The sequence below is a fragment of the Alosa sapidissima genome, chromosome 13 (assembly GCF_018492685.1).
Source record: "Alosa sapidissima isolate fAloSap1 chromosome 13, fAloSap1.pri, whole genome shotgun sequence".
Classification (NCBI taxonomy): domain Eukaryota; kingdom Metazoa; phylum Chordata; class Actinopteri; order Clupeiformes; family Clupeidae; genus Alosa; species Alosa sapidissima.
The window spans coordinates 27849900-27874320 of NC_055969.1; the positions used below are offsets into that span (position 1 = coordinate 27849900).

Below are 24421 nucleotides of genomic sequence, written 5' to 3' on the forward strand. Positions count from 1 at the left end.
CTGAGACAGACAAAGACCGACACACATAGACCAACACACACACACACACACACAAAATATGCATTATAATCATATACAGAGGCAATGCACTCCTCAGTTTCACAACAATTTCTGTCCCAATAGGGCTATTTTGACTCCAGTAAAATAGGTCTTTTGATTTTTGCATGCATTTTCACACTACTAGGAAATCTCTCCCTATGAGTCATTTTTTATTACGTTGACGTGCAACTTTCTGTCCTCTCTGAAAATTAAGTTGTCGTCGATCCCACTTTAAGTGCTTGTGTGTCATTTGATATCGCGGACAGTAGGATGCCAGAAGTGCTGTGATCCATCGCTGTCATTTTTGACCCACAAACAGGGCGATTTGAGAAGCGCCCACAGGCGTTCGCCTGAGAAACACTCCAGACTGTCAAAGTGAACACAGCCAGAAATGCATCCGTACCACAGATCATAAAGCCCCTGGAAGCCTAACATGGTCATTTGTTCAATGAGCGTTTTAGGAATGTTTATCAGATACATCGGCGTATAAAAGCAAAGCTGTCAATCTGCCAATAGCTCCCCATTTTTGGTCAAGGGCATTCTGTCCATTAGGTAAAAGCAATGCATTTCTCCCTGTTTTTATAATACTTTCTTGCTTCCTACTGTCGGAGACAGGATCACTTAAAGACGCCAGGAACATTCTTTGGCATGCCAATTGTCATTAATGTGGCGGCATATGATTTGGGTTATTCTGTGCCTCTCTACCTCAGTAACTAGCTGGCTCTCATCAGCAATGCTTTGGGCTAATGCTTAGCATGGTTTCCTGTAATTTGCTCATGTCCTGGTCACTCTGTCACTAAGACAATACTGTATTTCTGTTTTCTGTTTCTATGTGGAGATTGCTTAATAACAGAGGATTTGGAGTTGCATTGTGCGAACACAACAAATTGATCCTAATGCCTTGAATTCTGACCACATTTGACCCTGTATTAATGTAAGGGTTAAATATAAAGGACTGCCTCTCCAAGTTCTCTGTTGAGCTGGTGGAGGCCATTTAACATAGTTTCCATGGTGGACTTGTTCATTAAAGGATCATTCCCTCGTCTCAGTAACTCAGAGATGCAGAAGACTTAAGGACTAATGTCAAGTAGAGAATTCAGACAATTGAGCCAAGATGAAGCACGGACCTGAACCGACATGATTGTCAATCTTCCACCCGCAGTCAGAGCTGGTGCAAAAAGCAAAAAGTTCACAGTCCATTTGCTGCCAAAAGAGGAGAAGATGCTTAGAAAGTGAAACTCAACACAGTGAAGAATTAATGCCACAGAACAACATGCCATTAGGAAAGATGTAGCCATTTTCTGAAACTCTTAAGAATGTGGGGTTTAATGGAACACAGAGGGGTGCAGTAGACACCCTAATTCTTATGTTCCAAAATGTTGTCATTTAGGTTGAATATGTCATTAGAGTTTTTAAAGATTTAAAGTACATAATATAGAAGAGAGCACACAAACTGTGATTGTGAGAACACCATGGGGGTTTCAGATGGGATTTTTCTTAAAAGTTAAAAGAAACTATAATGATTTTTCTTCCTACTGAGAGCACCCTCAAAACTACTGCTAAAATATACGTGTTCATTAAATATCTGCAGCATATCTAACTTCTAGTGCATTTGCATGGGGACGTGACATCTCTAAATGTAAATTTGAGTAGTTTTCATGTCGGCGTATTCCAGATAGTTTTAATGCCCGACACTATATACTGCTAAGTTGGCCTAAACAAGTGGCAAGACAAGTTTAAATCTACTTAGTAAGTATCGAATACTATTGAATAATACGTTGCACTGTAGGAATACTTTGAGTAGTTCAACAATGACCACTAGCTGGCTGTGAGTCTGTGCAGTTTCATTATGACCAGAGGGTGGTGCTGTCTCTACACTACACAACACCAGGAGATCAGAGACAAACGTATAGTGAATATCATCTTTATTGTTTAAGAATAAGAAACTTTAGACAAAATAACGCACTAAATATAATCTTAAACTAGTTGGCTGTACTCAAGAGGAAATCCCATTATACAAAGTGCAGGTTAACAAGCAGAATATATGCATATACTTTAATCATTGTTGGAATTTTGTCTGTATCCAACATAATACTGTATCTGCATGTTAATGATATAAAATAGATAGAAAAGGGAAATACATACAGGTACACACACAAAAAACATTAAAACATTACTATTGCTTTTAGTTTGTCTCCACAGGACGTCTGTCATGCCTGACATAACCTGATCCAGGCACAAAAGAGAAACAGATACTGCATAGACACCTCCCTCCGTGGTCTCAGAGATACAAACAGCTGCAGAACAGGCAGTGTGGTGTATTTATCTAGCAACTATGACTTGTACAAAGTGGCTAAAAATGATTAAAGGATATGACTCAGAGCCAAGAAAAATATCCTGCAGTCGTCTAGTGCTAGCAAGAAACTGCACTCAACTGCAGTCTTTTGTCTTTAGGAGTTGGAGGACTGGATATGGCCCATATAAAATTCTCACATGACCGACATGTACTTATGCACTGATAATGACACATTTCCATGTAATTTTAAGCACATTGATGGGATTCTAGCTTCACCAACAGATAATTTCCAATTCCAAAGGCCATGTAGTTCAGCTAAAGTATTCAATTATAGGCCCTAACCAGGGTTAAAAACGTTTGCATTTTGCATGCACTGAGAGTACATATAGCAGCAAATATGTGGAAAAATTACTGGCATCCAGTCGGGCCAAACATCCTCTCCCTACTGAATTTGAGCAAGTCTGTTTCCAAGACGTGGAGTCCCCTGGAAATAGAGGAAAACATTCACAAAGGAACTGCTTTATACTGATGTTCAAATTCACTACACTGCATGCAATTGACATCAACAGTATTCACAGGTGTGCCTGATAATAATGTATGGGTGTAAGACCTTACCGGAGTTTGACCCTTGGAGAAGTTAATATGGGCGTAAAGCAGCATGGCAATGTCTTTATGTCCAGCTTCGAGGGCAATGGATAGGGCAGTGCTTTCATCCTAATCCAATCATTCAAAAACACACACACAGACAAGCATCCATGCAAACACAAACACATTAGTTATTTACAAACACGGAGAAAACTGCAGTACCATTTCCACTCCTCCCTTAAGGATAACTGGGGGATTGGTCACATACATTATCACTCAGAGTGGCATCACACCCAGGCTGAGCTAACAGCAGCTTCACAATGTCAGCATGGCCGTGTTCACTGGCACACATCAGTGCTGTTGACCCCTCGTCATCCTGAATGTTGACCTCTGAACCCGAGATCAGCAGGGCTCTGACCATATCCATGCGGCCATGGCTGACTGCCAGCATCAAAGCTGTCTGACCCGCCTGATGCAGACACAGACAAGTTATTAACAGCATTGCATTAGTCTGCAGCTACATAAACAGTTATTTGTACATATGAGGTAACTGTATAGAAGTGTATTATATAATAGGATTATTCACTCTAGTTTGTATGAGAATGATCAGGTGGTAGTTAAGTGTAAGGGTGGTTAAGTTGAGTCCTGTTCTTCAGGCTCAGTCTGACCTGGCTGGCTTTAGCATTCACGTCTCCCTTACGGAAGAGCTCCTCAACAACCCCCATGTCTGCTTTGGTTTCCACAGCAGCCAGGGCAGCTAGCATGATTGAGGTGTAGCCGGCTTTGTTCTGCTGGTCCACATTGCACACGTCTTACAGAAGAGATGAAAACAAAAGCATAGCCATTGATGCCCAAGGTCTACCTCGACAATTCACAGGCAAGGACAGTTTCAACTTAACTCAAGGAACAAACATTTAAACTACTGATGACACACAGTTTAGAGAAACACTGCGTCCTTTTTACTGAAACGAGGACAGGGATCCAGGCACTCCAGATTAGTGAAGAGGAAAGAAGCATTAAAAAGTCTTTATTACAATAAATCATTAAAACAGCCAACATATTTCGATAACTACTAGTCTTTATCAAGGCTTTAAAAAAATGCATCCTCTTCAGTTTGAATAATTCTCTCCCTCTTCCTAATTCCTCTCCAATTGAAATCCTCCACACACTGCCCATACAACATCATATTAATGGACTGAACTAAATTCAGTTCCCAACATGTGTTTATCCTAGACTGAGATTTTTCTCTCAAATGAAAATGATATCGACATTAAAGATGAAACACACTAGCCACCACGAGATGTAAATGGAAGAGACTGTGTGGCCTGGCCAGGGTTTTATGGCTATGGTTCAGTCCACATCAACGGGACGGACCAACCTAGCCAACCTTGACCATGCCTGGGCTGGTTAAAGAGTATTTTGGGTATTGGATATTTCAATGTGGTAATATGGTGGCAGCATGGAGGGGAGTGTCTCCAGGACGCTGGTTTCACTGTTAAGCCTTCATGAGGTGTTATGGGCCTAACTTAACGAAACATCGGTGAATGAGGGTGCCCACTTGATAACCCCAATGACATGCCGCATGCTATATACTGCTGTTGGATGGGCCATTTGTATTGTGTTTGTGACCATTTGTTGGCAGATTTGTGGGTAGTGTGCTTTTTAAAGTTAAACTTGAGCAGGGGCTTCTGAATGTGTTTTTACCTTGGATTTTGGCACAAGGGATTTTAACATCTAATCCTGTGTATTAATGTAACGAGATGTAAATGGAAGAGCCTGTGTGCATCCAGAGAGGAGCATACCAGCATCCAGCAGCTTCTTGACCACATTAAAGTTGGAGTGAGATACACTGTAATGCAGAGCGGTGTTGCCATTGCCGTCTGCCATATTAGCCACATGATTCTGCACCAGTGGGGAAATGTGGTGCGCGGCACACAGGAAATCCCCCACGGCGCCGGCCTGCGCAGCCTTCTGACTGGAGACGCGGAACCACTCCTGTTGTAGAGTGTTCAAGCAGGAACGCTATAAAAGGAAACACAGACACATACAGTGGGGTTGGCCATTTTAAGTCTTGCAAATAATCACACAGCATGTATAATGCAAGCAGAGGCCACAGACACACCACATAATGTCACACTGGCAGAAAAGGGTTCACATATTCAGGAAAGGGTACATAATAATCTGCATCCTTCAGCGTCACAGACAGTCTGGACAGATTTTCTTATGTGAAAGAAAAAGAAACACAAAGACTGTGTTGATGCTGAGACAAACATTGAACGGTGTAATTTATATGTGAAAAGGTCGTGCAACACTGAGCAATTTCAACTTATAATAGAAGCCATTTCATAATTATAGGATAACACTAAAGACGGGTAAACATAGCACACAATGCACGCTCTTTTTCACTGAGGCCCTTGCAGAAATGCTGGGTTGCCTGGGTGGTTTTTGGGATGTACAAAACCAGTTGCCACAAAACATTTCACTCCCTCACTTTGCCTCTCTCTCCGTCTCCAAAATGGACAAACGGCTTTAACCACTGAGAGCTGTAAACTTAGTATTTCCCATAGCCTGGAAAGGACATCAGTTTTATTTGAGCAAAACACAACCAAATCAGAGAACTGCCAGATTCCTGTAATTTGTTAATCTTAGACATACCAGACATTTGTCAGAATGGAAGAGGATCAGAGGGGGTGCATCTCTCCAACCAGAAATCAGAAATCCTCTGTTCTGGAATGTAAAAGTGCCTAGTACAAAATTACAGGCACATCCACATTCCAAGGATGGAGGGGTATAAAAAGAGTCCCCAAAAAAAATCAGCAATTTCCTCTGAGTCAGACTATAGTCTGGCGCATGGATGTGTGCCAAAACCATAATGGTTTCAGGGATATCAAAATGAATTATAAATAAACAAATATTCAAAGTGTTTTTATGCTTACACATGGCCATAGCAATCTGTTAGCCTGCAGTGATCAATCAAAATGAGTTAGTGGGAAAACAACGGCAGTTGGAGAGCTCTGCCTCTTAAATGGACGCATTAACTCAACACATTTTCTCAAGCACTCACACTTACCATTGCATTTATAGGTTCAGGAGTTTTCTGCTTACACATACATACTAAATGTCTCATATACACATGTAATAACATACATACATACATACACATACACTAACTAATGCATAATTATTAATTAGATAGGGAGATTTTATGGCAGGCTATCCTATGATACATGTAAAGTACGTCCTAAGCACAATCTGAGGTAAAGAGAGAGGAATCCATAGCTGTCGCATGTCAATCAAATACAAAAGTCAGCTTAAAAATATGAGTTAATGTGAACCCACATTCTCCACATAAAGGTTTTCATACACACACAGAGGCGCGCTCACACAGAGAGATCTGCAACACTCACCAGCTCTCTGCTGGATAACGTCTGACCGTCACACAGATGTGTCTTTAGTGTGTGACATGCTGACAAGGTCTTTTCACTCAGCTCATACCTGCATACAAAAAAGACACGGCATATTTAAATCGAGAACGGTTGTGTTTTGTAACAGTTGTAACGAAACATGTTACAGTGCTCCTTAATTCAGTAGTGTCTATTGTGTATTAATCAACACAGATGTGGATAGGCATAATCAAGAGTCTACATGGTTGGAGCAAATATAGAAAGCATGTTGAAATCCGATCCATGCGGACCGTCTTTCAACATCACACTACTGGGCTTAAAGTCAGCAGAGCGGTGACCTGCTTTATTCATGTATTTGGCATTCCTGTCCATCCATGAATAATGAATTAACTTTTAGCTGCAGTGAGGTTCTGTGCGGGGGATTACAGCTGCTGACGCTAGAACTAATCCTCTTCTTTCCCCTGTGGCAACATCCCACAATCAAGTCCAATTGTGAACAGGTCATGTTCAGTAGGGATAGATTGTAACTGCTATCATTTAAGAACTTGGACCTAGTCTCAGGCCCATTGCATTCAATTGTTCATTTATTAATTGTTCATTTATGAAGATACACATAAGTATGTATAATTGTGTCATTTTGTATAACTGGAATGGGATTAAGAGTCACCAAACATCCTGCAATGTTTACAAAAGTTTGAGAGGTTACTGCTGTTTGTCTATGATGGTTGTTCCTACCGGTCCCTCTTGTCCAGTTGCCCTCGGTTCCTCCTCTGCTCAGCAACAGGTCTGCCGCTGCTTTCCCTCCTCTCGGACGTGGCAGTGTCCACTGCTCCATCGGAGTCACTGCCCTCGGAGTTAGAGTCCTCACTCATGACCATGCCCTCCAGCCTACTCCACACAACAAAACACAACACAACACAACACCACATGACAGGATTACACATACGCTCTTTGGAGTATACAACACATATTTAGAGTAGCCAGGGTTTGTGGTAATGGTTGGACTGAGTAGTTAGTGGTGAATTTACTTCATTAGTTTTTCCCAAAGTAAAAATGTATCAAACATTTTGAGACCAAAGGATTCAACTGAAAATGAATAGACTGAATGAGCAGTCAGAGCCTTTAATCTTTAAGCCATCAAAATGTATGCATAATGTATTTGACAAATGTTTTGAAAGAATCCATTTATCTTTCTTTCATGGCATTATGTATGAGCTTGCTGAATGAAACTATGCATATCATTTTCACTATTAAAGAAGCCCTATGGAACAATTTTAGCAAAAATGACCTTAATTATGCAGGTTGAGAGTCATTCTGATGGTTCTACAACACTTTTTGGGTTGTTTGGTGGGTGCTTCGTCTCCCCCTAGTGTTTCTCGTGGAAAAACCGAATATGCAACTTTCTGGTCCCGTCCCGAACAAATCCGGATGTGACTCAGCGGAAGTATCCAATCGTGTCTCGAAAATGTAGTCAGATTGTAGTTTCTAAGAAGACTGCAAAATGGACTCCGACTTGGCTTTGTTGCTGTTGAAATTGTAAGTAGCCTACCCTTGGGTGAACTTTGTTTTTGTAATGTGGTTTGATAGTCTCTTGAACAATGTGTTTGCTCGACCGTTTTATCGTGAGCCCTGTATGTGTTTAGCTTGGTTTCTTGATGGCTAGCTCGCTAGCTAGTGGGGGTTTAGCGTAACAGTCACTTGCTACCAAAGCTGCAGGGGGAGCTGTCGTGAAAAATGCGAGCCCAAATCAGGCGAAAACCCAGAAACAGCGAAGGAATAACCAGACCGGCATAGGGCTTCTTTAATATTCCAATACCATTCATTCAAATTTGTGTGGAGTGTAGGCCTGTTTCTTTGTTAAACAAAATAATGTCAATCTGCACAGTGGTGTTAAAATCTTGATTTTGAATCCCATGAGAAACCCGATAAATTAAGGGGCCTGATGATCAGCAAACTCACCCTACAGGATTCAACTTCAGATACTTCCTGCTGTCTTCACAACATTGGTGGCCATCTTTCCTCTTAATGATAGGCTTGAGTGACAAGGCATCGCTGGGGGGACCTGGAGAAGTACCAGGAGTATCTCATTATTGCAATTCTACTACCAATTACTTATTGCAATTCTACTACCAGTTACCATTACATGATGCAAATGCTCCATAATCACCATTATTGCTGCCTCTTATTTATATTGCAGTAACTTTCATATAAATATAAAGCCATTGTATATCCATGTTTCCACATTATATATATATATATATATATATATATATATATATATATATATATATATATAAAAAACATATAAAACACAACACATTTCTAATTTGGCTCCTTAGCTGTGAAACACAAACCTGTGCTGATCTAGGAGGTCCAGACCTGGCAATATACACCTGTTTGAAAATCTGAACCTACTGAGAAGAGCTCAGTATAGTGTTCTAGTGGCGTTTGCATATTTTCCCTGTTCTGCCGTTGGTTGGATGGCTCAAATTTCAGTTGGTGAGTGTCAGAAACCACAGCACCAGAGGAAAATGAAGCCATCCAAAACCAAACGCCATCCCAAATATTCTAAGTGTAGGTCTCAGACAGCCAGCACTAAAACCAGAAGATGCTATTTCCACCTCTTAGCAGAGAAGTCAGAGGAGGTGCCTGCAAATGCACACTTGCTTAGACTGTTTTTGTTTGTCTTTTCTCTTCTCCCATAGAGGAGAAAACTCAGTCCATTTTCTTCATAATCTCCTTGCTTTTAATAAAGGAACAGATGTGCATAGAAGTCTATCTGTCTACCAATAGAAGGAGTTACATGGACAGTTTTTTTGTCATTCTGATTAAACTAATCCGATTGAAAAATTTGTTTCTGATCGGAATAGCGTTTTTACTTATACTTGAGAAGATACAGCAGGCAATCCAATTGACTTTACACATGGCTGTTCAATTGGAATAAGATCGGAGTACACCAATGATTAAAATTCTGATTCTAATCTGAATGAAGTATCCACCATAAAAATGTCAAACACCAACCAAGAAGGTCAGAGGACTTCTTTTCTCCTTTAGGGCTCTTCTTCCTGCCCGGGGACTTCTCTGCGGTTTCAGACGATGGGCTGGCCCCAGAACCTGAGAAGTAGCAGAAGGAAATACTGAGAAGGACCACAAGCCTCATTTCTACCATAGTTATGTAATCATCAACTAAGAGGAAAACACTAAGAGTAAAAAAGTAAACCACTTTAGACAGAGAGGCAGAGCAAACTACTTTTCTGAAGATAAACCTTACCCATGTGTAGATAATTATGAATTTTTGAGTGTACAGTTTATGCGTAGGTAATGGCATTTTTCTTTCTACCTTTGTGTTGTGGCTGCGGTTCATCGGGGCCTGCGTGTCGCACGACGGAGTCCAGGCAGGAGAGGGTGCTTGCCAGCTGGGTGCTGATGGAGGTGAAGTGGGCCTGGGGCTGGGCCATGACCTCCCCCAGCTCACTGTGGCTCTCCGTCAGCAGGCTCTGCTGCTCCTTCAGCAGCCTCTGCATGCGCTCGATGTAATGATCCAGGCCCGGCTCCAGCGCTGCGGATGGCTGCGGTTGCGCGTGCGTCTGGGTCGTCTGCGTGAGCGTCTGCCAGTGTCCGGATGCGTCCCGGAGCCGGCCGTCGCCCACGCCGATGCCAATGCTCCTGGTTTTGGTGGGGTCCGGGAGGCGAGATGGACCACAGGCAATATTCCTGGTTCTTAAGCCCACTAAAAAGTTCTCGTGGACATTAGCAAGCCCCACCCCGGTGTCTCGAGTTGTTACTTTTGCAACGGGGGACACACAAGGAACATGAACCATGTCTCCCGGTACTGAAGTTCCCACACCAATGGAGCGCATTCTCACTGTTGCCTCTGTGTCTTTAACCTTGCCTTCACCTATGGCAATACTTCTGGTGAGGTTGGACATGGTATTGGTGTGTTTTTCTTTAGTGGTATTCAGGGAGGTGTTGGTGCTAGACTCTGTGACAAAGGCCATTGCAGTGCTAGTGAAACGAGACACGGTGTCGACCGCTGTGTTGGTGCGCTGGGAAGCTGTGCATGGGGTCACCATAATGCCCAAGTCCACTCCTCTGACTGTGTCGGTGACCGTACCCCGAGACACCTGGGCCTTCAAAGGCGTCACAGTCACATCCACCGTGCAGTCCCCACACCCAACTGTCCGCTGGTCCACCTTCCTGGCCCACTGACTGAGAGTTTCCATGGTCTCCTCTGTAAGGACTCCTGCCTCGCAGATACTCGTTTCTGTACACACACCCTGACAGCGCGTGGAAACATGATCCCCAACACACTTCTCACTAGTCTTCACTTTCTCCCGTACGACCCAGTGATTCATAGGTGTGTCGTGACCTGTAGCCACACACCGGGTATCTGGCTTGCATGACACCCCCACAGATATACCCCACCCCTTCTGCTCCGCTTGCTCTCCTGTGGATGCATCCTGCATGTTGGGGTGATTTCCCACACCCAGACTCCGGGTTTGAGCTCTGGTTTGAGATCCAGCACTGAAGGTCAAGGGCTGCGCTGTGGAGCTCTTGTGATTCCTGGCCCCCGCTGCGTTTCGAAGCTCGTTCCTGAGAAGCCCCATCTCCTTCTGCAAAGCCATGTCTTTCAGCTCGGCCTCCAAGCGCCGCACTTGATCCTTCAGCACCTGGATGGTGTGCTGCTGGGATTCCAGTTCCATCTCTGCTGATGATGCTCCTAGCATGGATTCTGATACTCCCACGGCTGCGGATCTGGTGTCAAGTTTCACCTCTGTGGCAACGTCTTTGGTGAGCTTCACAGAGCTCTGATGGAGGATGCCTATTTTGTCTACTGGCAAGTCATCGCCAACAGCCACAGACCTGTTCCCTCTGATGTGGGATGCTTTCACGACCACACCGTGTCGTGTTTCTAGGCGAGCATCTTTGATTTTTTTCTCCAGAGCCTGCATTTCTGCTGTGAGCTGCCTGAACTCCTTCAGACCAGTAGTGGTGATGGTTTTCAGGATGTCTGGGTTGTCCCCAGTGGTCTCTCCCTCGGCTTCTTTCCTGAGTCTGTAACGCTGTAGCTCCAGCTGCTCTGCAGAGCCGGTGCTGTGTGCCCGTTTCCGAAACGACGCGTCCGTCTCGGTGTCCTCCCCCTTCAGATTCTTCACCTGAGAGACCAGTTGTCTCTTCTCCTCCTGGAGGACGGAGATTTTGACCTGCAGCACAGGAATGGCCTTGACCTGCTCCTCCAGATCCTTCAGCCTCTGGAGGGCAACCATCATCTGGTCACGCACCAGTTGCAGATGAAGGGGGCTCACGCCCGTCACTGGGGTGGCCCTGCCAGAGCTCAGTGGACTGTGCCTCAGCGATCCTCCAGTGGTGCCCCCCAGGGAAGACATCCCCTGCCCGGGCTGTTCAGCCACGCTCAGCTTGGCACTGCCAGCTTGCAGGCTCTGGTTCAGAGCTTTCCAGCTTGTGTACGGGGAGAGCGAGCCACTGGAACCAACGCCACCGAAGCTGGCGAGCCTGCGCCTGGGATGAGGCTCTGGAACAGCTGCCGAGAGGGAGGCCTTCTCCTGCTCCAGGCGCTGCCGGGTCTCCAGCAAGGTGCGCTCCACATGGGGGTTAGACCTGGGGAGAGCAGAGGAGAGCGTCGCAGTAGGGGGCTTGCCCTCCAGAGCCCTCTGAGAAGCAACGGGCGGCTGAGAGGCCTCATTGCCTCCAGTGAGGGAAGGGGAAGAGTGGGAAGGAGGGAGTGGGGGCCTTCGATGACTCATGGAAGACGAGGACGAGGATGAGGAGGAGAAAGAACCTCTGTGGACTTCATCGCTGCTCACAGATGACAGAGACTCAGAAGAGGTCCACTGGGTGGGGCCGAGTCTGTCTTGAGGTTCTGAAATAGGATTGGCTGCCCTGAGGCGCCTTTGAAGGCTGAGGCGACGAATAGTGTTGGTCCTTTCAATGTTGTCCACGTACTTAAGAAAGTCCAAGTCAATCTGGTATCCGTATGGAGTCTCCAGACAATACCCAACACTACTGTGCTTAGTGCTACCAGTAGACTCTGTGTTATCTAAGTGGGAATACAAAAAAAAAATATTTCAGTAATATGTTTTTCCATGCATCATAGAACAGATGAACTGTTCATTAAAAACTGTTGATTCTATAATTAACGTGAGATGCAGCAGAATAATTTTCTTGAGCAAAGGACATTGTACATGCAACCTATGAGAATCCCACATGGTAGTCTCAGATCAAAACAAAATTTCAGGGAATGCAATAAAAAAAATGGCATTACAAAAAGGAAATGGAAAGTGGATGAGGAAAAGTAGGAAAGAGGACATTGGGTTTTTTTGTGTGTTTGGATTTAAAAGCATTTGATTTCATAAACACATCCGTGCATTTTAGGAATAGAAAAGAACACATTTTTATCATTTCATTTCATCTAAAATACATATAGGATTCAAAGACATATAATTATTGCCTGACATAATTTAGCTACACTTAGGAAACCATTTAATTACTGTGCCAAATATGCCCTCTGTCCAAACAACCCACACCCATGCCATCCTCTGTTAGTGAGCATTCAAAGCTGAGAACTTTACAAACTTTTTTTTTACCTCAGGAAGTCAGTGTAAATCACCACCTACATTAGCATCCTTAGTTCATCCCAAGCATTCCCAAAACAACTTCTCCACCCTCTTCTGCTCCTCTCTCTCACTTTCCCCCTCTCGTCTGCACACTAACAGTGCCACTTCACCTCTCCCCAAACACGGAGAAAAGTCACCAACACAGTGAATTTAACCCAAAGTGCTCAGTGATTGGCTGACCGTGTCCTCCAATCACAGCACACTTCCCACTCTCTCCTTGTCAGGGAAACCCCTTAAAAGACTCCCCTTAGCCGAGACAGATAGATGATTCTACCAATGATAGCCTTTAAAACAACATTGTGTTGGAGTTCAACATGCAGTGAAGTACAGTGTAGAGGTCAGAAGAGAGCTCGTGTGAAAAGTGAGTGCATCACACCTGGGCCATTGGTATAAAAATATGTGCTGTGAGCCATGTAGAAAAGAGAGACGAATCATCCACAGCTCATCTTATCTTCCCAACAACCTGAGAAATGGACAAAAAGGAGAAGTATTTAAGGGTGAAAATGCAATCAGAGGAGAGGGAACCGTAGATTAGGTTTTACATCACCGACTCGTACACAGAAAACCGGTCTCTTTCATGCTTGGAGCGAACAGACATCTGTAACGCACACATCCTGTGTGCCCTAATGCTTTGCAGCGTCAGTGCAGGTCTTAGGACGGTCTGTCCTCATACCCTGGGGATTCAAGGGAACATTCAAGGGCACATCCTGATGATGAGGCGATATATGAACGATATATGATATATGAGGGATATTTGAACCCCATTCTTTGCAACAGCGAAGCTAAAAATCTTGGCAGCTGAACAAGGCTGGAGAAAGTGGGACAGTGATGTGGAAAACTTACAAGTCAGTATAAATGGTTGAATAACATCACTCCAACTTCCTTTTTTAAAGTAGCCAGTATACACAGACTAAGTAGTAACTGATGAGGAAAAACAAATACATAAACAATAACACATAGCAATAGCTAGTAAATGATAGAGCAATCTAGGTGCCTTTTCTGGGCAGACATAAAAAGGACTTTGGTTTGGTCTCTTCGGCTGGTCAGGAAGTGTCTCTATTCATGGAATTTCATTTAGTCCAGCAGAGTGAACCTTCTGCTCTGCAAAACGCAAAACACAGTGCCCACAAACCAGAGCTATTTCAACCTCCCTCTCTCTTAAGTGGAATGTATGAAGGTATGTCGGAGAACTGTTTGGAACAGTGATGCATAGATTTTACTGCCTTGACTGAGTTACAGAAAGTCTGATTGGACAAGGGAATGCTAACCTGATGGCTAAATTTACATTCACCTTCACATCTGAAGTACAGTATTTCTTTAGTATTTGTAGTATCTCTGTTTTTGTAATAGTTATGAATAGTTTAAAATGCTATTTAATTATTTAAATTAGCATTCAAAAAGAGGACTACAGGACACCAGCTAAACACAATATTCCATCATTAGAGACAGTTATTGAGTATAGCTTTAGACAGCACAATGCACATGAACACACCACACAAAGAGAGCGAATACATATTACATAAAGGACACTCATAAGGCAGTCTGACCATTCCTCACAACAGGGCTGCCTTGAGCTGTGGAACTGCTTAATTTTTTTTTTTTTTTTAAAAACAGCTTTTGCAACCCAAATCATGAAAAAAGCAAATAACGTGTCTCAACCTCTGACAAGAACAAACAATCAATGGGGCTTAAAAGACAGGAAATAGTTTTAATACACCTATTGCAATCCACTTGACAGTTTACAGGTCAACAAGAATAGTTGACCTGTATCGCTCATGTCTGACCTGATGGTCAGATATAGAGACAGTGACAGAACCCTGTTTGTCCATTCTTTTCTTTCGGTCTCTCTTTCTTCCTTTCTTTCACTGGAACACCCTCGGTCACTCCAAGCACATAATTGAAAAGGTCGACACAGAAACTCTGTAACCAAGGTGACCCCTCATCTTCCCCAAAGAGTGACATCAGAAACCTGACGGGACTTTCTGAGAGGGGCTTTGTCCAGGGAGAGGGATTCAATGGAAGTCAACGTGCATGCGCACTTGGACGTGCATGTAGCCTACTGGTTTTACAGACAGAATACAAGAAAGCATCCAAGAAAGTGACAGCAAGCACACTGCTGAATTAAGTGAATTCCTGTCAATCTCAAAATAATTTGAAACTTTATAAACAAGCTAATATCTTACAAACATCCAACTTCAATTCCATTTCCAAGACACTCATTTGTATTAGCATGTGCAGCTATAGGCTAAAGTTATTAGAGGCCATTAGTCTCAAATGGCTCAGTCAAACAAGACAAAACAAAGCTTGTTTTTTTTTTTTGTGTCCATGTTGCTTATTTACTAAGTCCTGGTGAGTACAAAACAAATTCTCAAGGGCAAATATCTTGCTAAAACCCACAAAATCCTGCATTCTGCAGCTGAATAGCCCTGAAATCCCCCATGTGCTTTGATCAATGAGCTAAGCTCCCCTTGGTACCACCAAGTCCACTGTGCAGACTGGATTACAGTTGGGGCCTGCCACCATAAACACTTCTTTACATAGCCTACATGTAAAGTTTTTCGGTCAAATAATAATATGAATGGGGGGGGGGGGGGGGTTACACATCGTAAGGGCCTTTCTAAACTAAAGCTTGTTGCAAATGATGAGCACATGTGCATTTAATGAACAGTAACAAGCTGGTTTGATAGGCTAAGTTTCTTTATGCTGAAAGTTAACGACAAACCAAACGCCTAGTTGTACATTTGGAACAAAGACAAATCAACAACAAAAGTCTACCATCAGTTCACTTAGCAAATCAATGAGTAAAGATAACTAAAAGGAATCAACATAGCCTACTGATTCGTAATGCATTGGAACTTCATATCTGATGATTCTCATGCAGGGGTTAGGTTTGTATAGGCGCATTCATCCATCCGTAGGCTACAATATCCGCAATCATTATTAGGAAAACTCGATTTGAGAAATTCAGTGTACATATTAAAAATGATTACCTTGCAAATAACGTGTTTCCTAGATCCACAAACTTCTCTCTTCACATTTATCTAAGGGTAACTCCGTCAACAACAGCCCCAGACCTCCCAGCTTGCGCGTGTAAGGACGCCCAAAGGTACACCACCAAGGTAGCCTTCTCTGCGTAATGACGCAAGCGTCAGGTAGGCTATGTGCGTAGTCCCTTCAGAGAGCGTTAAAACATTAATGAATGCTGACAGCCTATACAAGTACCGCACTGTACCTGCAGTGCCAAAAAAAACCCTACTTCAGTGAAACAGCAGTTAAAAAATGACTTAATATGGTCTGAAAATAATTTTGTCATGGGCCATAACTGTACCTAACAGCCTACATCACGCAAACATGATGAAGAAAGAACTGAATCTTTTGTTATAGGGCAGCAACTAACGATTATTGTCAGAGCTGATTAATGGATTAGTAGTGTGATCAATAACATTTAAAAAAAAGGTGAAACAATGTCAATGTTTCTCCATGCCCAAGATTGTATTCAAATGTCTTGCATTATCCATACCTCAAATAGTTTACTGTGTAGGTATGATGAAAATATTCAAGTTTAAGGAGCAGTTATCAAAGGATTTTAAGGTATTTTCCTTTAAAAATGATACAAATCAATTCACTGATTACCTAAATAATGTGATTCATTTAGTACTTCAGAAAACTACTAATTTAGACAACTACTCAAACAATTGATTAATTGTTGCAGCCCAAGATATTATATACCCTATAACAAAGGCAAGAAATACTCATCATGGCACTGACTTTGGTCAAACAAGTTTTATTAGGCATATTTACAGCATCAATATTTGTTTAACAAAGTGTGTTCAGTAACGCTTCAAATGCTTTCTACAGCTGCATTCTTCTACAGCTTTAAACATTATGTACATCCTGCTCAGAAACGTCATATCTATACAGTCCAGGGAAAATATATACTCTATTTCAGAGGCAAAATTAGGTTCAACAGTTCAAACAGTTAACACCTGCCTGGCATTCTTAGTAACTGTTGGCACCGTCATTACTGCAGCCATCTTCACAGTAACCTGCTGCTCCAGATCATTACATTCATGGAATGCTACTTACCAATGTGTATGCTGACAAATATTGAATTCACACCGAATTCATATTAGAATGAGTTCAACAATCAAAGTATGCCAGAGAGTTCCAACAAAACAAAACAAAACAAACATTAATCCTGTCACTAAGTCAGTTTTTGGTATACACCTAAATTACACTGTAGTTCAAATGTGTGGCATTGTAATCTTACTCCTTGACAAAAACAAACAAGGAACAAACACGACTGATATGTTTTGTCAGTTTCTGGACTCCTCATATAACTTGCTGTAAATGCTTCAGTTAAGTCTTTAAACTGCACCTTGACTTATTGAATGCTTAAAAGGGAAAATGCTTTAGCTAAGCTTAAGCCGGTATTTCGTCATCATATCGGACTCATACGCACATACTCATACAACTCATTCCCAAGAAACATAGTGTTCTGATCAGAAAAGTGACCAGCACTCCTTGAGGATCACCACAATATAACCAATGCATCTCAACATGCAAATAAGAAATATGAAAGCTGTTAAAGGTTTCTAACACAAACGTAATCAAACAATGGACATGCCACTGTGGCCAATTATTTAAAAAAGTGTTACATTTTGTTGGGAAACACAAAGTATCTTTGTGCAAGGAGAAAAGTATTAGTGTTGTTATAATTGCATAGGAAATATTGATATTTTCTAAATTCATCTTCATCCATCTGCTGTCTGAGTCACTGCATTATTTTGACTGAGCATGCCCCCCCCCAACAGGTAAAATATAGTAAAGATGACTGGAAAGGGCTGGTGGGAATATGGTTATGCTAATCTACCACTAGATGGCAGTAATGTAACAACGCTTTAAAAGCTCTAAGAAAACTGAAGGAGGCGAGGGACAACACCACCACAAACTGCTCAACCAAACTAAACACATTAGCTTGGTATTCTCAAAATACTATGACAGACACTGTCTGTTAAAACTAAGCCTGTGGATAAACAGGTGCCTGTAAAGACCAGTCAACCAAGCTAGCTTGAACCCTTTTACTGTTAATATCATTGACAGGCTTTTCTCTGATGTAGTGTTACTTTTTTTTCCTCCATAGCTAGTATTATTGTAGCAATGGCGTGCGGTTGAGCTTAGATCAAGGCAGGACATCTGTACAAAGCAAAGGAGAACAGAGGGCACAGAGATCAGTTGTGTGATTAGGGGATCACTCGTTTTCATCCCTCTCTCCATCTATCTGTCCTTCGTTGTCAGCTTGTCAATCAACTCCTGTAGAGGGGCTAGTTCCTTTCGGTCAATCAGATTGAATTCCTGAAACGAAACACACACAAACGAATCAGACAACCCCCCCAAAAAGATTGCACCTGAAATCACACTGGGAAATGAATGATTCTTTCAAAGAGATATGACATGTGTTTGAGAAGTGTCCCTGACCTGCACAAAGAAGATGAAGTGCTTGAAGGAGGTGTTGAGATGGGCCTCTTCCTGCAGCTGCATGACAGAGTCAAAGTGCTGGTGGTAGATGTGAGCGTAGACACGGAACAAGCGCTTCAAGATGGTCTTTGCCACAGACATGAAGTTCTTGGGGAATGGCACCCCTGTAGGTTAAAAGGTGTCAAAAGATGAGAAATCACACAAAAGATGTAATCACAAAATAATGACAAACAACTTCAAGTCGCAACAGACTATTAATTCACTTTTCACAATCTGGCATGAAACATGAGAGAAACTTTGTTTCAGAAATGAACTTCATTTAAGTACATTTAATGAGACTTCTGAGAGGACAGGAACAGGGATTCATTGTACACTGCCACTACTTAGTATCCTCCTTTAAATCCCCAAAATAGAAATAGAAATATCACACACAAACAGTAAGCAATGTGAGAACTGAAATTCAATTTGAGAATATTTAGTACCGATTTTAGAAGGGAATAGTGTTTCATCATCAAGTTGATCTTGCACCCAGGTCATCAAGTAGTCAATGTACTTTGGTGCGGAGCATTTAATTGGCTTTTTAATGTTGGTCCCATCAGCCCAGTGGTACTCATACCTATGGAAACAAAATAACAGGAAACAACACCGTCAATTGAGAATGCAGACAGTGAGTCGAAACATGCATGTTTAAGGTACTGTAGGCTATATTCAAAATCTACAGAGATATATAAATTTCTTAATTTGCAAGTCAAGCTCATGCGTCACATTTAGAATGAAATCTTGCAAAGCCATCAGATTTCCTTAGTATATTATTGACAATATCCAACATGACCCAATCATTACAGAACAACACACAATGTTGTTCAAATCGAGGTTTCAGTGTTCCAGAAATGCTTACCAACACAGCACAGTCTTGCTGTATAAACTTACTTTGGCCCTGCAGACATAACAGGGCAGCTCTCCTCAGTGCAGAAGTCTGTTATGGTCCCATACAGCATGTTGATCTGATTGAAAAAGTCCACCGCTGGGAGTGTGTGCAACAGGGTGAACAGGGTGGAGGAGAATGAACACAAATCATTAGATGTAATACGTACTTGTATCATTTAAAGGTCCAGTATGTAGGAAATAATGGAAAATAAACTGTAACCATTCCAAAAATGATCATCATATGTTGTCAGAGAGTAAGGAAACACGTTAAAGCAGCTGCAGGTCAACGTTAGCTAAGTCTTCATTACATCTGGCAACCCAGAAGAGGCTCGCGTCTGGTAGTCTTGAGAACGTTCACCAGTGTTTTGATTTTGGCCTACAGAACGTTCGGTAACAGTCCTACAAATCGCACCTTTAAGAGAAATGGAGGAGCAAAGACATCAGCATCAACTATGTGTAAAACGTAGCGTTGAACTACACAGGAGCAGTGTGTTCAGTTCTCATACCAACCTAACTTCTCAATAGCTTTGCCATTAGAAGAACAACTATAGTCTGTTTAGAACTCAGGGGCTAGGCTACAACATATCAGGTTGGACATCTCCAGTGCTGAGGGCCCTCTTGCTGCTGAGGGCTACACTCGGAGCACAACTCACAAGGTACTCACACCATCTCTTGGGTTATAAAGCCAGGGAGCCCACATTGAGATAAAAATGCATGTCCTCTGTACATAAGCACTTGCTAAACAAATACATGTATATGACTGATGCATATGATTGCATGAGCTGGTCAATCCTATACTTGCTAATCCATTACTGGCCTTTCTTGTTGGTAATTAGATGTGCTGGAATTAGGTTTGTGTAGTGAGTTCTTTCAGGGAGTTGGTTCTCAGTGTAGAGGCCAACAAAGAGATGGAGATGGGACAAAGAAAGTATTTAGAATTCACAGACTACCACGCCACTTGGACATCTATTCCCAATCATAATGCTCCCACCAAGAATCAGAATCAGCTTTATTGGCCAGGTTTGCATAAACAAACATGGAATTTGACCCAGGTTAATCTTTGCTCTCAAAGTACACTCACTTAACATAAAAGAATAAAAAAAAAAACAGAAAGAATAAAAACATAACAGTAAGAATAGAATGATGGGCAGTAGAATATGGCTATGTAAGTATAAATACAGTATGTACATCTGGAAATAAATTGAACACTATGGGTGGGATAAGGTAGTGCAATGGGGGGTGGGGGGGGGGGGCCTTCTTGTTGTCCCCGTCAAGGTTGCCATGGTCGTGGACACCTCAACAGGCACAGGCAAGATACAATATACAATTGAAAAGATTGACTGAGATTTAAGATTAAATATAAATATAGTGCAAGGCAGTTCAGTGCAATGATAATGAATAACAATATTGTAATTGAAGATTGAAGTATACATGAGGTAGATGAACAGTGTTGATTGACTTTGTTCAGTGTAAGGGTGGGGGCTATTTCTGAGCGTACAACAGAGTGATTGCTTGGGAGAAGAAGCAAGACACACACACATTCCTCACATCAATATATTGCTCAATACATTGTATATACTACTGTATGAAATATAATATGTGTTTGAGGTACTGCAGACATTGAAGATTTTGCAATCTAAAAGCAAACGTGTTGAATCAAAACTCTAAAATCACTTACTGTTCACAGCCACCCATTCATTTAGGTCCTCTCCATCTGGTAGCATCACAGCCATTCGCAGGTTGCCGCTGCCAAGGGTGGCTTCTGCATGTTTTAACAGCTCGTATTGATGAGACCCTTCAGGAATATTCTTCTTCGGTTTAAAGGTTTTTGACGAACGGTTTCCGCTGTTAAAATGGCAATGGTGCGATAAGTTACTGTATGAACATAAAACTAATATTGACACTAGCCTCTGACACAAACCGATGTCTACAAGTCTATGTAAATAAGGGGAAAAAACGTCTATTAAAGGTCCTTCTTACAAAATCAGTAACGTTACAAGTGTCGTGCTATTGAAGTTTGCTTACGCAAATCCTAAAGTGTTAACTTACAGTATCTATAGTGGTGCAAAGAGTGATCCTCTCTGTGGTGGTGTAACCTTAACGTTGAAATGAATGGCCCCAACATAGCAATGTCTAGTGCAGTGTGTGCATTTAGTTAACATTAGCAAACGTTATCACTGCTAACAACCGGCTAATGTACGCTTAGCACACCTGCCTCAAGTGTCACTGTTTACCAAGACATTAGTTTTGGTTTATGAGGTAACGTTACGTCAAGTCAATGGATGGATAAGTAGAAAGCCATCTTAATCTGCTATATTAATACGTGACAGCTAGCATTAGTCGGCTGCTGAAAAGTTAGCCAAGACACTTCGCCAGAGATGAATACATGGTATTCTCTTACACCATCAACGCTAAATTATGTGGCCACATGCGTTTATCACCATGATATGAATGCTTATACATAGATACCAACATATGTCACATTTAGAGAGAAAGCATCGCATGGTGGAAACAAGCAAGCTAGCAGCATAGCAAGAATATAACACAGGTTCAATAGCAATGATATGGTACGTTAACGTTAGCAAAATGTTAGCAAAATGTAACTTTAAAGGGTGTCAATGTTAGCTTGCTAGGATACGATGTCAGTTCAGAGTGTTTGACTAACGTTGAGTTATTGCCTCTTCTAAAATACTACTTGACAGCTAACGTTAGTAAGTCGTCATTTGATACAAATAGGCCAACTCGCGATGGAGATAACATTAGCACCTGGATGGGATCATTGATATAACGTTAACATTAGCAAAATCATGTTAGCCAGCTAACATAGCCAAGCTAAGGTTTTCGTTGCATCGAAGGCTGCTGTAACTTACAACAAGAAGCTCATTTTGCCAGTGTGCGATGCCTCCCAGGGTCCTGGCCACTTGTACACGGTAATGTTTTTTTAAAGGCTGTTGACGGGGAGAAGGAGCTCGACCCAGCCTTTGAGGAAACTATCTTTGTGAATCATGCAAGGCACCTGGCAACAAACTTCGGGCTTCGCTGGGGTAGTCGTCCAGAGTGTTACGTCACTCATAGGGTTTGGGTACCGGAAAGAAGGATCATCAGAAAGACTGTTCATCACCATTTTACGGGTCAGTGATGGGAAGACACACGTTTATGAAATGATAAGCACTGGCCTTGCTCATGCTTTCAAATTATATGAAACATACCTACACGAACATGCTTTTACATATCACAAGAAAACTGGAGATAACTCCAAAGATCCCATTTTTACTTGCATTTTATTGCATTGTAGATTGTATCAGAGCCACTATTTTTCTTGCTACTTTGTTACATCATCACTAGGTGGCAGCATTAGATAGCTAGGTAGCCTACTCGAAACTAGGCTACTAAAACTCCTAGGACAAAATAAGGTTTTAACTTTTTTATTATTTGACCTGATTTCCTAGTAGGCTAGGCAACCACAAGTGGGTTCACGAGAATGATTGAATTCATTTTTTTGTAGCCCAATATAAGGTCTAAGTCTAAATGGTGGCTGATGGGCCCCTTCTACAATGGCAAACTCAAATAGCCCACTGAGTTTCCATATAGGCCTACTACTTTAAATGATCAGGCATAGTTGGCCAAATTTAAGATTTGTCTGGCACATCCATGCAGGCTATAATCTGACACAGAAACACTTAACATATGTAAACAGAAGATCTTGCACACACACTGCAGGAAAATGTCAACAACCTGAAAAGGCATGATACTCTTTTATTTACAAATTGCAAATAGTCCAGTAATAACATTTTAAAACATATCAACAATTTCAGGAGATAAATATGTACACTTTAATGTGATTATTTACCACAGAAATTCAAGGTGATTGATATTGAGATTTACAAAGCAAATACTGTTGTCGTATTCTGTCGAGGCAACTTCCAGCATTATTTAGCTTTTAAAAAGAACAAGGATAATTTTGTTCCATATAAAATAGGATTTCATTGCTAACCTCAATGGTCATTCTGTAATGTGTCCATAAAAGCACTGTTTCTTTACCAAAAAAGGTAACATAAAAAATCAATGGTTTATTGTCTTTAAAAGTAGTAGCAGCCAAAAAGAGAACAGAAGCCAAAAATATACATAATCTTCTAGAATATCTGATGTTTCCAGAAGTTAATAATGTTGATAAGATAATCTATGAATTTGTTCTAACATTTTTCAGTCCCTGTGGACAAGGGTTGGTCTCCATCTTTACGTGAAGCTTTAAAATGCTCAAATCATTGTAACAGTCTCATCAAAGGAGCTCAATCTTCTATCCTGAGATAGTCTCCTCTGCTTGAAGACATCTGAGCACATATAAAATCACCTGATAGCAGAAAATGTATTGTTCCTGTTGTGGAAAGACAAACATGGAAAAAATAAATAAAAATTCTACTGACTACAAACTTTACACATTCAATGCACAACAAAAGCTGTTGTCATACAATGTTTGGCCATGAAAACAGATGCAGAATAGTTTTAATCATTTTATAGACAACACACCTCTGTTTGTACCATTCCTTGTCTCTGAAGCCTCATGGTACGAACCACATCTGAAATATCAAACTTCAAAAGAAAAACAGCTTTGAGCAAAACATTTCGTTATGAATTTGACTAATGAGTTTACAAAAATCAAACTCACAAAAAATAACATGCAATATAATCTGTGTCAATCATTACTTACATCGGCATCTTTGCTGATGAGCCCCAGAACCACGTCTATGCAGATCAGAGTCCCCGATCTTCCGATCCCTGCACTGCAGTGAGTGATGATGGGTCCTGATTGGTGGATGTGTCTCATGTAGGAGATGAATGTGAGCAGTTGCTCAGGCTGTGTGGGTGTTCCGTGGTCAGGCCAACCAGTGTAGTTCAAGTGCGTGACCTGCTGCACCTCGTTAGTCTAGGAACAAAAATTCTAATTAGACATTAATATGTCTACATCTACTGAACCTTAACTGTAAAGAAATATTGTGATCATTTCAAGGAAAATAAAGATACCCGCACACTGTTTCTATAAGCTCCCAGAGTGGTTT

General features: G+C 41.7%; 3 protein-coding genes across 19 annotated transcripts in view; all 3 read right to left on the reverse strand.

Annotated features, from left to right (window-relative positions):
* Nucleotides 1-1969: 1969 nt before the first annotated feature.
* Nucleotides 1970-16116, reverse strand: kank1b (KN motif and ankyrin repeat domains 1b). 2 transcript variants are annotated; one of them, XM_042060335.1, is made up of 12 exons: nt 15950-16116; nt 13336-13422; nt 9665-12382; nt 9346-9438; nt 8284-8386; nt 7060-7212; nt 6328-6415; nt 4723-4942; nt 3589-3731; nt 3189-3389; nt 2951-3049; nt 1970-2819 (listed from the first exon to the last, which is right to left on the reverse strand). In XM_042060335.1, exons 2-12 carry the CDS (start codon nt 13370-13372, stop codon nt 2778-2780), a joined length of 3897 nt encoding a protein of 1298 aa, XP_041916269.1. In that variant the 5' UTR covers nt 13373-13422; nt 15950-16116; the 3' UTR covers nt 1970-2777. The 2 variants fall into 2 exon arrangements, with proteins under 2 accessions (XP_041916269.1, XP_041916270.1); XM_042060336.1 differs by lacking the exons at nt 13336-13422; nt 15950-16116 and adding an exon at nt 12930-13056.
* Nucleotides 16117-18074: 1958 nt separating this feature from the next.
* On the reverse strand, nt 18075-22433 carry LOC121679745 (MOB kinase activator 1B-like). Its single transcript, XM_042058699.1, has 6 exons — nt 22235-22433; nt 21043-21209; nt 19368-19461; nt 18920-19053; nt 18438-18601; nt 18075-18314 (listed from the first exon to the last, which is right to left on the reverse strand). Exons 1-6 carry the CDS (start codon nt 22246-22248, stop codon nt 18237-18239), a joined length of 651 nt encoding a protein of 216 aa, XP_041914633.1. The 5' UTR covers nt 22249-22433; the 3' UTR covers nt 18075-18236.
* Nucleotides 22434-23103: 670 nt separating this feature from the next.
* Nucleotides 23104-24421, reverse strand: part of ptpn13 (protein tyrosine phosphatase non-receptor type 13) — a 57301-nt gene continuing 55983 nt past the window's right edge. For all 16 annotated transcript variants that reach the window (XM_042058695.1, XM_042058684.1, XM_042058685.1 and 13 more), the window contains 3 exons: nt 24073-24288; nt 23892-23954; nt 23104-23739 (listed from right to left, as the gene is read on the reverse strand). In XM_042058695.1, the coding sequence (XP_041914629.1) occupies nt 23662-23739; nt 23892-23954; nt 24073-24288 (357 nt within the window). In that variant the 3' untranslated portion in view covers nt 23104-23661. The remainder of the gene's footprint in view (nt 23740-23891; nt 23955-24072; nt 24289-24421) is intronic.

Bases quoted from the DNA above. Each gene is read 5' to 3' on its own strand.
- kank1b (XM_042060335.1), bottom strand. From the start codon at position 13,372: ATGGCTCACAGCACATATTTTTATACCAATGGCCCAG. The intron at 6,416-7,059 runs GTAGGAACAACC...TTTTGTATGCAG, and splicing joins CAACTGGACAAGAGGGACCG to GTATGAGCTGAGTGAAAAGA. The intron at 3,390-3,588 runs GTCAGACTGAGC...TGTCTGCATCAG, and splicing joins TGAATGCTAAAGCCAGCCAG to GCGGGTCAGACAGCTTTGAT.
- LOC121679745 (XM_042058699.1), bottom strand. The intron at 19,462-21,042 runs GTAAGTGATTTT...ACACACTCCCAG, and splicing joins TGAATGGGTGGCTGTGAACA to CGGTGGACTTTTTCAATCAG. The intron at 18,315-18,437 runs GTCAGGGACACT...GTTTCGTTTCAG, and splicing joins ACTTCATCTTCTTTGTGCAG to GAATTCAATCTGATTGACCG.